A 14,580-nucleotide genomic window follows, 5' to 3' on the forward strand; every position below is an offset into this window, starting at 1 on the left:
AGAGTCATATTTGAAGGTAGCTTTTTTTTTTAAGGTAACTTTTGAGAACTTCTCAAGTCTAGTGGTTTCTAATTCTTGACTCAATCATAATAATTTAATTTATATTTATTATTTATATTTATATCCCCCCAGAATATGGTCCACTTTACAATTTTCATGTTTCTTACTAAGGAACATAGTCTTCCTTACAATTTTTTTATTTTTAATTTTTGTTAAAGATTTACTTATTTGAGAGAAAGAGAGAGATTATGCGCACAGTGGGAGGGACAGAAGGAGAGCGAGAGCGAGAGCGAGAGAGAGAGAGAGAGAGAGAATCTCAAGCAGACTCTCCACTGAGCGCAAAGCCTGGATTGGGGGGGGGGGGCTCGATCCCATGACCCTGAGATGACGACCTGAGCTGAAATCAAGAGTCAGATGCTTAACTGACTGAGCCCCCCCAGCACCCCAGTCTTCCCTTAACATTTTTAATGCCCATGCCAAAGACAAAACCAGGTAGAGAAGCAGGAACCAACACAACAGTTCAGTAGACCCTATTCTTCACACAACACCAAAGGAAGGTTACAAGGTCCTGGCCAAAAGTGAAGAAAAATCAAAGAAGAAAAGGCAGGAATTAGCTGATCTCCTTCAGGCAATCCAGCACTTCACACAAGAAAGCTAGGGCAAATGGTACCCATGGAGATCTGGCAGCTAGTAAGGCAGCTTCTAACAAGACAATCCTGACTTGCCAGAAGTCTGCAGAAAATTCTGATTTGAGCTTAAAAAAGGAAAGAAAGCAAAAAGACTCTATTTTGAATTTTATAGCTGGGAAAACAATATGATAACACGATTCTTCCCATTAACTCTAAGTTTTCAGTCAGTCTTAAAGATTTATTAGAGAAGAGCTATACAAACAGTTCACTATTTGCTTATTAAAATTCCTTTTTTTACAGTCCTACACCTATGATCAACCTGATTAAACTGATTCTCATTTCTTCAAGGAAGAGATTTTGAAAGATCTTCCCAAAGATTTCTCCAAATAGGGTTTTTAAGACTAAAAGGACACTCACTCACTTGTAATGTTGACACTAGGGCAGGAAGAAAAAATGTGCAAAGATTATGAAGTTAACTTGGAAAGCACAGCCAAGGAAAACAAGTTTATATTCTCATGTTACTGGTTCTGAGTCATGCAGCTGGTATATTTCAAACAAGTAGTCCTCTGAATTATACCTGAACTCTGTATTTAAACTTACCTTCCCATTGGACCAACCAGTTATCAGTTCACACACTCCGTCAGAATTAAGGTCGAAAGCATGAATGCTCATGGCATGATTTTTGGACTGAAAAAGAATTTCAATAATTAGTCTAGAAGTCTTTCAATAAGTATAAAATCCCTGAATATTGGAGGCGGAATTATACTAACTTTAATTCTCCAGTATCGGGCTGTTTTGTCATAAACTCCAACTGTGCCATTAGAAAGGGCATAACCAAATCGACTGCCATACATGGGGCAAAGAGAGGTGATTATCTGCAAGAAATAACACATAAAAACACAACATCCTCCCATTAAGGTTCAATTTGATGCGAAGTATGGCTTTATAAAATCACATGCCTTATTACCAAGTGTGTTAAAATTAGATTTAAATCTGTTAGAGGGGAAGGTACTCCTCTTCTCTAGGATCCATGTCATCTGTTTCAGCGTTGGGTAATCAGAATTAAATAAACTTACAAAGTTTGCTGTTTTATATCAAACTTATGTGGCAAGTTTCAGCAAATTATTTTTAAAAAAACAAATTAAGTGATTAAGGATAAAATAAAGTGAGTATACAAGATATAGAAAATGTACAACAGACACTGTTATAAACACTAGCTCAAAAAATGTTTTAATATCCTACAGTCTAAATTTTAAAGACTGTCAAACCCACAACTGAATATCTTTTGTGTACATGCTTTTTTTCTATGACAAAATTTATTGCTTGCTAGAGATGAAAGATGTTTTTTAGAAGAAAACATAATTCTTTGAAAAGTACAAACAAAAGCACATGAATTTGTGTATGTAACAATACACAGAATGTGTATATCATACAGAAATATTTATGGGACTGTTTGAGGATTTAACACCTTTAAAAGGATAAAATTTTAGATACTGAACAAAATTATCCTTTATTTAAAGACCAAAGCTTAATGATATCTATGCTCCTGCAGACCTACTTTCTAATTCTGCCACGAATACAAGAGATATTAAGAAATAAATTGTATAAAGCAGAGAATAGTTATATAATTTCCTCTACACCTACAGCTTTTCTACAAAACCACCCACTTCACTTAACTCTGAATGCAAAGTGCTGTGTAGGATTCCAGAATTATTTAGCTCAAGGCATTCTTCTGGCAATAGTCAGTACTGTTCAACTGCCAAATGAATTATAATTTTGCTGATCTGCAGAACGACATTTGAGCTAGGAGCAAAATCAAACCAAAAGAACAGGAAAATGGCCCTGAAATGAACAATTTTATCAAGTTCAGATTTTCATAAACTTAGCCCCAAATTCTGTAGGTCCCTCCGTCCTTCATTAATTAGTTCACTAGTTTCCTCTTTTGTTGGACCAGTGACCAGAGGACCAACATCAGCTCAAGTCCCTACCTCTATTTCATGGTCTCCTGTCCTTTTCTAGGATTTAGGAAAAAGATGTTTCAAAGAATGCAGCCTCCTCACACCTAGCATTGACAATAAACAGAAATCCAACAAAATCTGAATAACTGCCACCAAACTGGAAAGGATTTACTACCAATTTGAGTGAAAGATAAACGATAATGCAGGACACAGCACCTATAGGCCAGTGATTCGCAAGTTGGCTTTTTTTTTTTTTTTTTTTTTTTTGCAGGGGGGAAGGAGGGAGTAGCAAACCCCTTTAAGAACCTAATGAAAGCTAAGGACACTCTCCAAAAAAAATCACACATTAGGCACAGACACTTAAACAGAACCCCTTAGCCTTCATTAGGGTCATTAATTTTCTCTACCCACAACTATCAGTTTATAATGATAATAACTGTGAATATATAAAAAGCATAGTATAACTAAGTAAAAATCTATGATCTCGCTATAGGATAAAGGTAAATTAGCTAAATCAAGGATAACACTTTGTTTATCAATATGCAAGTTTTGCTTTTTGGTCTTTTTTTGTAGTTAGTGGAACAGACACTTAGACCGCTTCTGTAAGTGGCAAGAAGCAAGGACAGTGGCTAGGACGGGTTCTGAGGCCAGTGCCCTCAAGCTTTCTGATCCAGACTCTCAGACACGACCTGAATAAATTTTGCAGGATCCCAGCATTCAGATGGCTCAGACTCCCTTCTGTTGTTTTTGCTGCCCCTTTAGAATGTTCACGAGCCATGCTCCTTTATCCTCGTCTCCTTCCTTCCTTCAGAATATCCTAATTCATTCTTCTGTTTCCATCGTGCCCAATCCTAGAGAACCAGCAGCAAATAAACAGCCTAAGAATGCCAAAGCTACAATGGATAAGGGCATTCCCTAGGCAAATGAAGCTTAAACTTCATTTAGGTTCTATTACATGAGTAATTCTAATCACTGAGAAACCAGCCAAGTTCTCCAACATCGGATTTTAAGTTTACTGACAGAAATGTGCCTAAGAAGTACTTAATTTGAATGAAGAAGAACAGTTATAAAAATCTTGTTTGGGTACTTCATTCAATCCCATTTAATACATGTGATGAGGAGGCGGACAAGGCAAAGTTCAAATCCTGACCACACCACTTCATAGCCATGACCGTGTGTGAGTAATTTAACAAAGAAACTTAACATTAGGGGAGTCTGGGTGGCTCAGTCGATTAAGCGTCTGCCTTCGGCTCAGGGTCCTGGGATCGAGCCCCACCATCGGCCTCCCTGCTCAGCGAGGAGTCTGCTTCTCCCTCTTCCCTTACCCCTCTCCCTACTTGTGTTCTCTCTCTCCCTCTCAAATAAATGGATAAATACAATCTTAAAAAAAAAACAAGAAAATTAACACCAGCTTCCTCTTCGGTAAAGAGGAATAATAATAATAATAATAATAATAATAATAATAATAATAATATCCTCCTAATAGGGCTGTTGTAGGATTAAATGAGTTAGTTTACATAAAACACTTAGAACAGTATCTGGCATCTATTAGGTGTACAATAAATGGTTATAATTATTAGTGTTATTATTATTATCAGTATCCACTAACTCATTGAAAGAAAGGCCTTTATGTACTCCGTAATTTTGCTCTATTTAATCAATCTGTTCAAAATACATCTTTTTTTTCTGTGCCGCCACCACCACCTCCCCCCGACTCTCAAAATAAATCTTGATACAGGATTTTTAAGTGCATCTTTCTCTGTAATGTGCAGTTCTGTTTAATCACCACAGTTTTTACCCCAAGACTGTCTGTGTTATGAGAAGAGGTCCCAGCACTCTCATGTGATGTGACATTTCACGGTGCTGATCAATCTTGCCCAGGATTACCATGACTCTGACGCAGCACTTCTCACCTCTGTTTCTGTCATTTCTGCCACAATCTCGTCTTCTTTAAAAACTCGGATATCAAAATCCTCTGATCCAACGAGAAGCTGAAAGGGAAAAGACTCACGCATGTTTCCTGCAATAAGTGAACACAGTAGAATTTCCATAGATAAGACAAAAAGCTGCACAATACTTTACACACTGCGACTGCTCCCTGAGAGTTTCAGTCTCCCGAGAATCTGGTACTCAGGAAGCTTCTTCCCACTGGGACAGTCCCCAGCTTCAGTTAGTGAAGAAAAAGTGGCCACTACAGATTGTATCCTTCCATGTGGGCTGCACATTGTGCCAGAATATGAACTTCCACCCAGCAATGGAAAACATGCCCCGGCTCAGTGCCTTCTCTGCCTGCAGATGGAAGCCCTGTTTCAAATGCCAGAGACCAGTAGCCATGGACAAGGGACAGGTGAGTCGGTGCCCGACACAGCACTGTGCGGGCTGCCCAAGAAGCTGACTCCTAGAGGAAGCATCAGAATATCTGCAAAGGCTAAGGGCCCATCTTCTAAAATGTTTAGATTCCTGAAAATATTAGCCACAACTGAAAACTACTTACTAATATGGTTTCAAAGCATCAGAAGTGAGTTGTAAGATTGTGAATATGGCTGTGGTCCCATCAACCATTCTGCCCCCTCTCCCTGTCCTCTTTGAAACACCATGGCCTTGATCTTTGTATTAGACAAACACAAGTGATGCATTGTTCAAAAGAGGAGAAAGACAAATGAGGCCAGTTAGCTTGTCATTTAGGCAAAAGAGCACCAAAATCAACCAAGAGACTAACGCTTCTCTTAACACTAATGTCATTGTCACGGGGAAATTATTCAGCTGAACACAGAAGATAAGTATCTCCTCCTCCACACACCTCTTTCTTACCATCACCGTCAAAGTCACATAAGGCCAAGGAATGAACATTATCTCCAGTAACCTGAAAATAAAACCAAAACTCATTAATATGCCATCTTTTTTTCACTTAATCCAAATACATTACCTACATGAAAGAGGATTATACAAACCACCAATGGGTATTATTCAAATTACAAATGTTCTTTTTTTATTTTTTATTTTTTTTAAATTCTTTTTTTATTTTTATTATTTTTTTATTTTTTTTTTAAAGATTTTATTTATTTATTTGACAGAGATAGAGACAGCCAGCAAGAGAGGTAACACAAGCAGGGGGAGTGGGAGAGGAAGAAGCAGGCTCATAGCGGAGGAGCCTGATGTGGGGCTCGATCCCGTAACACCGGGATCACGCCCTGAGCCAAAGGCAGACGCTCAACCGCTGTGCCACCCAGGCGCCCCACAAATGTTCTTTTTTTTAATGTACAGAATTATAAATAGGATTTATTCTATTTCATTTTTCTTATTCATTATAGTCAATGGTAAAAAACAAACAAAGCATAAAGAACATTAAAAGTAAAAATGTTTAGGAGAATTAAGAGAATGTTTTGTTCATACCGTCCAAAAGAGATCATTTCCTTCGTGATCAAAACCCTGCAGAGCACAATTTCCACCAATAATGGCAAGAGGAGAGGAGATGTCTCCCAGTGTTCCGAGCACAATTGCATTGGCCCCATCTGCAACCTGAGGAAGACAAAAAAGAAATACAATCTCAGATACAGTGACGCACAGGCACCGTGGAGGTAGTGGAGGTAACATATATCCTTATTATTATTTGGATACTCAAATCTCTCTGTCGTCATTTGTGAGAAGCCACATGGTCTCCTGAGAGGCAGGCCAGGGCCTTGTACTGAGGACAGTCACTACAGCCTGTGTGTGCTTCCACGGGGACGCACAGAGATACAGGACTGACTCAGGCTGCTGGCCTCTCACACTACGCCGCCACAATCAACTGCTACAGAATCCGAGGCTCTCTAGAACTATGAGTTCTAGAGGCCAAATGCTTGACAGAACCAAACTTATGCCTTTAAAACTCCCGCACTTTTATAATCCACTTTAACCGTGATGGATGGAAATCTTTTTAATACTCATTGCCTAGTTCTCTTGCTACTACTCTTTTTAATGGTAAAGTTCCTGAGAAGTACAAAGAATAATAAAACACCTACATCCCCACCATCCAGAATTAATAAACATTCCAGACTTCTTGAATAAGGCATATAAGCATAATTTAATTTATTTTTAAAAAATTCAAGGATATCTTTGGAAATACTGTTTATTATACAAGAAAATAGTCCTTATTTACATAATCTGCATGTAGGAAAACTATAAAAAAAAAAGGTTGGCTATAAAGGAAAGAAAAATTCATGAGAAATCAAAACTGCTAAATGGCCAATCAATCAAAAGATAAAAAGGTAAACAGTGAACTGGGAAAAATACCTACAATATCTAAGACAAAGAACTAATTTTTTATTAATAAAATAAAAGAGGTAATAGAAAGCAAATAAATAAGAAAAAGATAAACACCCAAGCCAAAAAAAAAAGAAGAAAAAAAAGAACAGGAAATTCACAAGAAATACAAATCACTAATGAACGTGAAAATCTTCATTCTTACAATGTATCATTTTCAATTTTCAGATTAGAAAAGATGAAAAATAATATTATCCATTGTTGGTTGGGGTGTGATAAAACAGGCACTCTCATATTCTGGGGGGAAAGTGGAAAATCATAGTCTTTGTAGACAGCAATTTAGCAATACCTATCAAAAACCTCATTTAAGAAAGGCCTTTAACTCAGCAATTGCAGAGCTGCATTCTTGAGATCATTAATTTTATGTGTCAACTTGGCTAGACCATGGTACCCAGATATTGAATTAAGTATTATTCTAGGTGTTTCTGTGCAGGTATTTTTTTATTGAGATTTAACATTTAAATCAGCAGACTCTGAGCAAAGCAGATTGCCCTCAATAATATGGGTGGGCCGCATCCAATCAGTTGAAGACCTTAATAGAAAAAAAAAAAAACTGACCTCCCTGGAGGAAGGATTCTGCCACCAGACTGTCTTTGGACTCAAGTTTCAATATCATCTCTTCCCTGGATGATGCCTAACCTGCAATTTTGGACTTGCTAGCCTCCACAATTGTGTGAGCCAATTCCTTAAAATAATCAATCTCTCTCTTCCTATATGTACATATACACGTCCTACACTCAATTTCAGTCTTGCACAAAAACACAGGAGGAATTATCTTTGTGACCCTGAAATAGGCAAAGACTTCTCAGGACAGAAAGAGCACTAATTGGGGCGCCTGGGTGGCACAGCGGTTAAGCGTCTGCCTTCGGCTCAGGGCGTGATCCCGGTGTTGTGGGATCGAGCCCCACATCAGGCTCCTCAGCTATGAACCTGCTTCTTCCTCTCCCACTCCCCCTGCTTGTGTTCCCTCTCTCACTGGCTGTCTCTATCTCTGTCAAATAAATAAAATCTTTAAAAAAAAAAAAAAAGAAAGAAAGAAAGAGCACTAACTATTAAAGAAAAAGCCAAACAGCTAGACTTCCAACAAAATCAGAAACTTTTGTTCATCAAAAGATACCTACTTATTCTAATGAGCCACATACTGAGAGAAGATATTTGTTATATATATTGTTATTTGTTATATATATATAGTGTGGGTGTGTGTGTGTATATATATAAGAATTTATAACCAGTATATCCAAAGAAAATCCACAAATCAATAATACACCCAAAGTATCAATAAAAAAAACAGGCAAAAGACCTTTTTATTAGACATTTTACAAAAGAAGGCAGATAAGTGGGAACTAAGCACAAGAAAAGGTGTGCTTTTTCTTTTACAAAACAACTGGATTGTATCTCTTAAATGGGTGAATTGTATGGTATGTGAATTATATCTTAATCTATGTTAATATAATAATTTGTAGAGAAAAAGGCTACATGTATACAGTATGATCCTATTTTATAAAAAATTTCACTTAGTCTAATCAGTTTAAGAGCTGTGTTATTTCTAGATGGAGAAATTATGAGTATTTTTTTTGCTTCCCTATCTTTTCCATAATAAATATGAATAACTTGGGTAAAAAGCTGCAGTAGCCTGTAGATGGCAGAGCACAGTAAGTGCTTCTATAAACTACCATATTAAACTTTAATGATCACTGACTTCCTGGCTCTTGGCTGAGCTCTCAATAGATTTTGACAGGTGGTGGTAGCACAGATGTACCTCATGGGAGACAAGCTGGAATGGCACCCAGTGGTTACCAACCATGATAAAACAAGTAAGTGTCAGGCAGAATGCAGATGGAATGGAAAAAATCTCCGAGTTGTTTACATTACAAGAGCCATACAATAAGCAAACCAAAATAAATGTCTCATCTCTTTCAAGCGTAAAATACCAATGGACATTCATGAGTAATGGAAATGCTACGGTTGTAAAGGGGTGTACTTGCCTCTCTGTAGAACAGATCCGAGTTATTGTAGACATCATAAGCCAGAAGATTAGTCTGCGTCCCCACTAAAAGAGCATCATACCCAAGTTCCGGGTTCAGTACTCCTGCGGTCAGGCAGCTGACTGCCTGATTAATGTTGAGAAGTGAAACATCAGATTCCAGGGGGCTCTGGAAGACCCTGGAGGCACTGAAATGCTGGATCCGAGTATGAGGATTGTGAATAAAAACCTAAAACAGAAACAGTTAATTACATCCCCTTAAGATAACAAAAATGTAAAATTAACATATATTTTTAAAGAGACCCAGGGTATTAACAAATATCAACACTAACAAGAGGTCACTTTAATCACCTACAAAACTTCAAACACTCATACACAGTTCTGTGTATTGCTAGCTTTCAATCACTAGGAATTGTGGAAACCCAGTGGTTCTTAGCCTTGTCAAGAACAAGGTAATGGACCAGACGTAGTTGTTGCTCACCAGCAGAATGTCAAAGCACCCTCACAAACTAGCCTCTTCCTGGTCAACCTTCGGGAAGCGCTACCAGCTACAATGTGATTGCTACACACTAAGACGATCACATAACATACAGTAATAAATACTTCTGTAGCATCTTTCATCCAAGCACCTACTACATTCACTTCCTAACCCTTAAAATTGGTTGTTTCAGGGGCACCTGGCTGGCTCATTTGAAAGAGCATGTGACTCTGATCTTGGGGTTAGAAGTTCAAGCCCCATGTTGGGTGTAGAGATTACTTAAATAAAACTTAAAAAAAAAAAAAAACCAGTTGTTTTAAGGGTTAAAATGGATAGTTTTAAAGTCTGGTTGTTCGTAGATCTGTTTTACAAACTTAAACTGAGGCATGCAGTCAAGCTTTTGCAAGGTTTCACGGTCTATACTAGTAAGACAGAATTAAATAATTAGTCCAAAGTTAATTAACTTGGCAGTTTCAACACCCCAAAAGGGGTCACTATTTGTGGGGTAGGAGGATGTTAGATGTTAAATTGGCTTGTGGCCCTCCAAAAGGGTACAGTACAAAAACAGCAGTGCAGCATATCTGTGGTATTAAAATTTCATTAGGGAAATCTTCACTGTCTAAAAAATACAAAGAAGAAAAGGGTGGGAAATACTGCACTAGAGATCCCTTAAACCTCTTCTAGTTTTAAAATTCACTGGGTTTTAAATAAGTATTTCATCCCTTTGCAAGAAATCCAAAGAAGATTAATTTTAAGTTATTATCTAAACAAGACAGCCTTCTCAACAACAAATAATTTTCAAAGGAATTGACTGGAAATATACAGAAAACGTACATAGCTATGGAGTATCATGTTGATGTCTTCATTTGTGTAATACTTCACAACCTGCTTTTATAAACATTACTCCATTTGATCCTCACAACAAGCCTTGGTTTACAGATGAGGTCAGAAGGGCCAAAGCCCTTTCCCAAGGTGTGGTGACTGGTAAGTGACTGGGCTGAGACCTGATGCCTGGCGTCTGGTTCCGGAACCTACACTCTAGCCACCATGTCTTACTACCTTTTAGAACAGTTCGGAACAAAAGAATTCTTTCAGAGTCTTCCAGTAATTAGACAGGCTGAGGGAGAACAGGAGGGGAGATCACCTACGGACTTCATGTTCACTGCTATTGGAACAGAAAGAGTTTGGGGTTTGTGGCCAAGAGCAGCAAGACTTCCAGGAGCTGACATCTCCCTCGTTCCCCTCTTGCTGTTCTCTGAGTCTCCAGGAGACCTAACTGTCCCTCAGGCATGGAAAAAGCCAAGCTCACTCACCCAACAAATGGATCAGTCCCCACGCCTTCAGCCAAAGGACTGGTTGAAGTTCACAGAACCTTTGTTCTAGCTGAGGGGATGCTGCTGACAGCAGAAATTCAACGGGTCCCCTCAGCCCCGTGGTGAGAGGAAAAATGTCCCCAGAGGAGAACAATAACGTTCACCTTGGAAGAAACCCCTTTTTAAAACATCCTTGCTCAAAACAAAACAAATAAAATCCTTGCTCAGGCTCAGAAACCCAGATCCCAGTAAGTCAGATTCACGTTCTCAACAGAATCCCACTTATAATGACAAAATCCTGTTTCTAGACAGATGGGCTCCAACGGTCAAGGCGGGCTTTAGCCTTACCTGGAGTGTTTAATTGTTATTATTGTGTTGTTGCCTCATTATGTTTAAAGAATATATTCCTGTATTACTTGGATCATAAAATGTTAACCATTTTTTTAAAGTCTCAATATAAAATATCAGGTCATAACTTTTCAGATTTGTTTAAAGTTCTAAACAAAATATCCAATTACACAGGTCACAGGGCTTTCTCTATTTTTTCTAACTCCAGAAACAGATCTAGACTCATGTCCCCGCCTTCCACTCTAGGTCATATTCTAATGAAAGGGCTTCCATAGACACCTCTGCCTGACCTCCCTGCTTCCACTTCTACACTCACCTCCCTGCACCAGAGTTATGCTTTACCTTAAAACTGTAACCAAACCCCATCACCTGAAAACAAGGGTCTTTACATGGCCTACTGGCCGGCCCTATATGATCTGGCCCCTAGCTACCTCACTGCTTCCTTCATCCCATCCCAGTCCCAGCAGCCTCGTTTTCCTGGAACACACCAAGCATATTTCCACCTCAGGGCCTTTGCACTTGCTGATCCCTCTGCCTGGAAGGCACTTACCCCACATATTTGCAGCGCTTGTTTCTTCCTTTTCTTCCAATCTCTGATCTACAGTTACCTTACCAGAGGCCTATGGATCACCCTATCAAAAATAGCAATCTCCTGTCATTCCCATCCCCTTACTAATTTTCCCCCTAGGGAGACATTATCTGTGTGTTATTTATACGTATATATATACACATATATACACATATATTAACATATAAATATAAAAAATAAAAATATATAAATATATAATAAAAATATACATATTTTTTTCTCCCCTCTGGTGTCTAGCTCCCCCTCTCAAATGTAAACTCCAAGTGGGTGAGACTTGTCACTTTCAACCTTGCAACTACAAAGCTAAGAACAGTGCTCAGGAGTAGTAAGCCCTCGACAAATAAGGGGCAGAGCCAATATCCATGGGACCGTTTCAGCCCATTTATTTAGCTGCTATGCACCCACGGAACCAATATGATTTTTTTTTTTTTGGCATTTGCAGTACCTCTTAACAATAACTAACATTATTACAGGCCAGGCCCCGTGCTAGGGAGCTCTACTTCATTATAGTACCTAATGAGAAGGAATCATTACTTTCTATTTATGTATCCCAAGGCATATCATCTAACATACAACATAGGTAGAAGTGTCTTGAAAACTATAAAACATTATATAAATGTTAGCTTACTAAATCCACACTGGATCAAGAACAGGAACTTTAACTTTCACTTCCACCACTTTCTAGTTGCACGAACTCAAGCATTACTTCGAACCNNNCTGAACCGCTAGTCAGTGAAGTGGGAGTAACAAGAAAATAACAACTAACTGACTTATGTGCCTACATTTCCCATACCCCAAGCCGTTTACATGTATTAACTTACTTAGTCCTCGTAACAACCCTATGTGGTAGATACTATTATTAAGTACTTTGCCCAAGGTCATGAAATTAGTAGGTACTGGAGCCAGGATCACACCTGTGCTATGCTGCTGCCCTTGGCATTGTAGGAAGGATGCTGAGAGAATTCGTGTAATGAAGCTTTGTACCCATTAAAAGTTATTACGCTTGGTGTCACTGCATTCCATGTATTTTGATCAGGCCTTCGTCAGTACAGAGTGCCTTGATATGCCTTGTCTGCTGGATTTTAAGCTTTGTGAAAGTAGGGATTTCAGCTTTATCTCTGAATCCCCAACATCTAGCACAAAGGAGGTGTTCAGTAAGTCTCCATTTCATCTCTGCGACTCCCACACCTTGCACAGCACCTGGCACACAGTAAGCACCTAACAGGTACTGGGTGAATAAATTATAGGAAAAGACGTAAATGTATATGGATAAAGATCAAGTGAAATCTGAATTATTTAATTTAGGCGTCTTTGTATTTTTCTGCCATAAAGTTGTTTGGTTCGAGAGGCAATATAAAATACTGGGAGGAGCTCCAGAGTGACAGGCAGAGGCCCTGGGCACGCTCGGGTACGCTACCACTCCTAACCCTGACCAAGCCCCTTCCCTCCTGGGGACTTTTCTTCCCTAAGCTCCCTATCTGCACAGGGGCTCCAACACTGTCCAAGTTTAAGTGCCTATAAAGTTAACTGCTCGGAAAAGCCCTTCAGGGGAGACCCCGTTATTCTTTGTTATTCTGCGGAGGACGGAGAGCTACAGAGACTGCCGACCCGTTGCCGGGCAACCGTGGCTGGGGGCGGGGTCGCAGGATGAAGGGCGAGGTCGCAGGAGCGCGGCCGGCGGAGATCCTAGGGACTCGAGGGACCTGGACTCCGTGCGGTGGGAGCGGTTACCTTGCCCGCTTGGGTGGCGGCTGCCAGGCACGGGTGAGTCCCGTCGTAGCGCCCTATGGCCACCATGCGGGGGCTGATTTTGTGGCGCAGTTTCAGGGTGAACACAGGCAGCAGCATGATGGCGGCGGCTCAGGGGAAGAGGGCCCGCGGCCCCAGGCCTGCGCAGCGGAGCCGGCCTCACCCGCCGCGGTGCAAGGCTTGGGGACCACAGTAGCTCGTTTCCAGCTGCTTCAAGCCTGGGCCGAAACAGCGCGGGATCGAGGTAATCCCCCACATACCGCCCGCTCTTTCTGCGGCTGCGCAGGCTCCGCCCAGGTCCTTCTGCGGCTGCGTGGTCGAGCCTCGCGCTGGGCGGAGACTGAAGTTGTTTATGTCTGGTGGAGTCGCGTATTTTGCGGTTGTAATTTTACCTAGTTCGAGCCCACTGTGCGAACGTGTCTGAGCCGTTGCACCCCCGGGACTTCTCCTAGCGCCACAACCAAGCTGCACCCCTGCAGATTTCCACACACAGGTACCCCACTCCCAAAGGGTCATGAGTTCAGGAAAGGTGTCTTGAGTGGCTGCTCTGCCTTTTGATTTAGCTGTTAGTCGAGGCAAACCACAGCAGTTACCTGCACTAACTATACCAGTCCTTTCCAAATAAATAAAAATCATGTCATATTTAAGTAGTCCAGCCCCCCCCTTATAAAATTCCCTATATATTTTTAAATGGAAATATACAAAATTGAAGTCACAAAACTTCCCAACAGTCATTCAAATATGCTATGACTTATTTGTTCCAGACAATAGAGGTTTAGCAGTGAACTAGTATGTTCACTGCTCTGTTGGAGTTCTCCTGGACATCTCCTGGCGCTTACTAGTCAGCAGAGACAAGCACTAAACAAGAAATGGTCGTTTGGTGTTGAGAACCATAAAGTTAAAGGAGGGAAGAGGGTTAGAGGATTGGAGAGAGTGGAGTACTACATAGGGTGGTAGGGAAGAGACCTCACTGACAGGTGACATTTAAGTAAGGACTTGAAAGCGAGAGAGCCAGTCTTGGGGAAGAGTGTTCAGCAGGTGCAAAGGCCCTGAGTTCTCCCTTTGGCCGCCTTCTAGAAATAGACATTCAGAAGTGAGGGATGAGATGAGTAGGAACCAACAGAGGAAACTGAGAAGGAGCAGCCGTTGAGGAAGTAGGACCAGAACAGTATAGTGTTCTGGAAGCCGAGTGAAGACAGGAAGAAGGAAAATAACTGTGTCAGATGCTGA

At 40.3% G+C, this 14,580-nt stretch overlaps 1 protein-coding gene across 3 annotated transcripts in view; it reads right to left on the minus strand.

Moving 5' to 3' along the window:
* BBS2 (Bardet-Biedl syndrome 2) overlaps positions 1–13,618 on the minus strand; it is a 28,297-nt gene extending 14,679 nt beyond the window's left edge. Inside the window, exons 1-7 of one of the 3 annotated variants that reach the window (XM_040633320.1) lie at positions 13,333–13,618; positions 8,875–9,102; positions 5,981–6,106; positions 5,399–5,450; positions 4,501–4,607; positions 1,400–1,504; positions 1,230–1,316 (exon numbers count right to left, since the gene is read on the minus strand). In XM_040633320.1, the coding sequence (XP_040489254.1) occupies positions 1,230–1,316; positions 1,400–1,504; positions 4,501–4,607; positions 5,399–5,450; positions 5,981–6,106; positions 8,875–9,102; positions 13,333–13,449 (822 nt within the window). In that variant the 5' untranslated portion in view covers positions 13,450–13,618. Of the gene's footprint in view, positions 1–1,229; positions 1,317–1,399; positions 1,505–4,500; positions 4,608–5,387; positions 5,451–5,980; positions 6,107–8,874; positions 9,103–13,332 lie in introns of those variants that run through there. The other 2 variants (XM_008702618.2, XM_040633321.1) reach the window with 2 other exon arrangements.
* Between the last annotated feature and the right edge of the window lie 962 nt (positions 13,619–14,580).

The sequence above is a fragment of the Ursus maritimus genome, unplaced genomic scaffold (genome assembly GCF_017311325.1).
Source record: "Ursus maritimus isolate PB19 unplaced genomic scaffold, ASM1731132v1 scaffold_19, whole genome shotgun sequence".
Classification (NCBI taxonomy): Eukaryota; Metazoa; Chordata; class Mammalia; order Carnivora; family Ursidae; genus Ursus; species Ursus maritimus.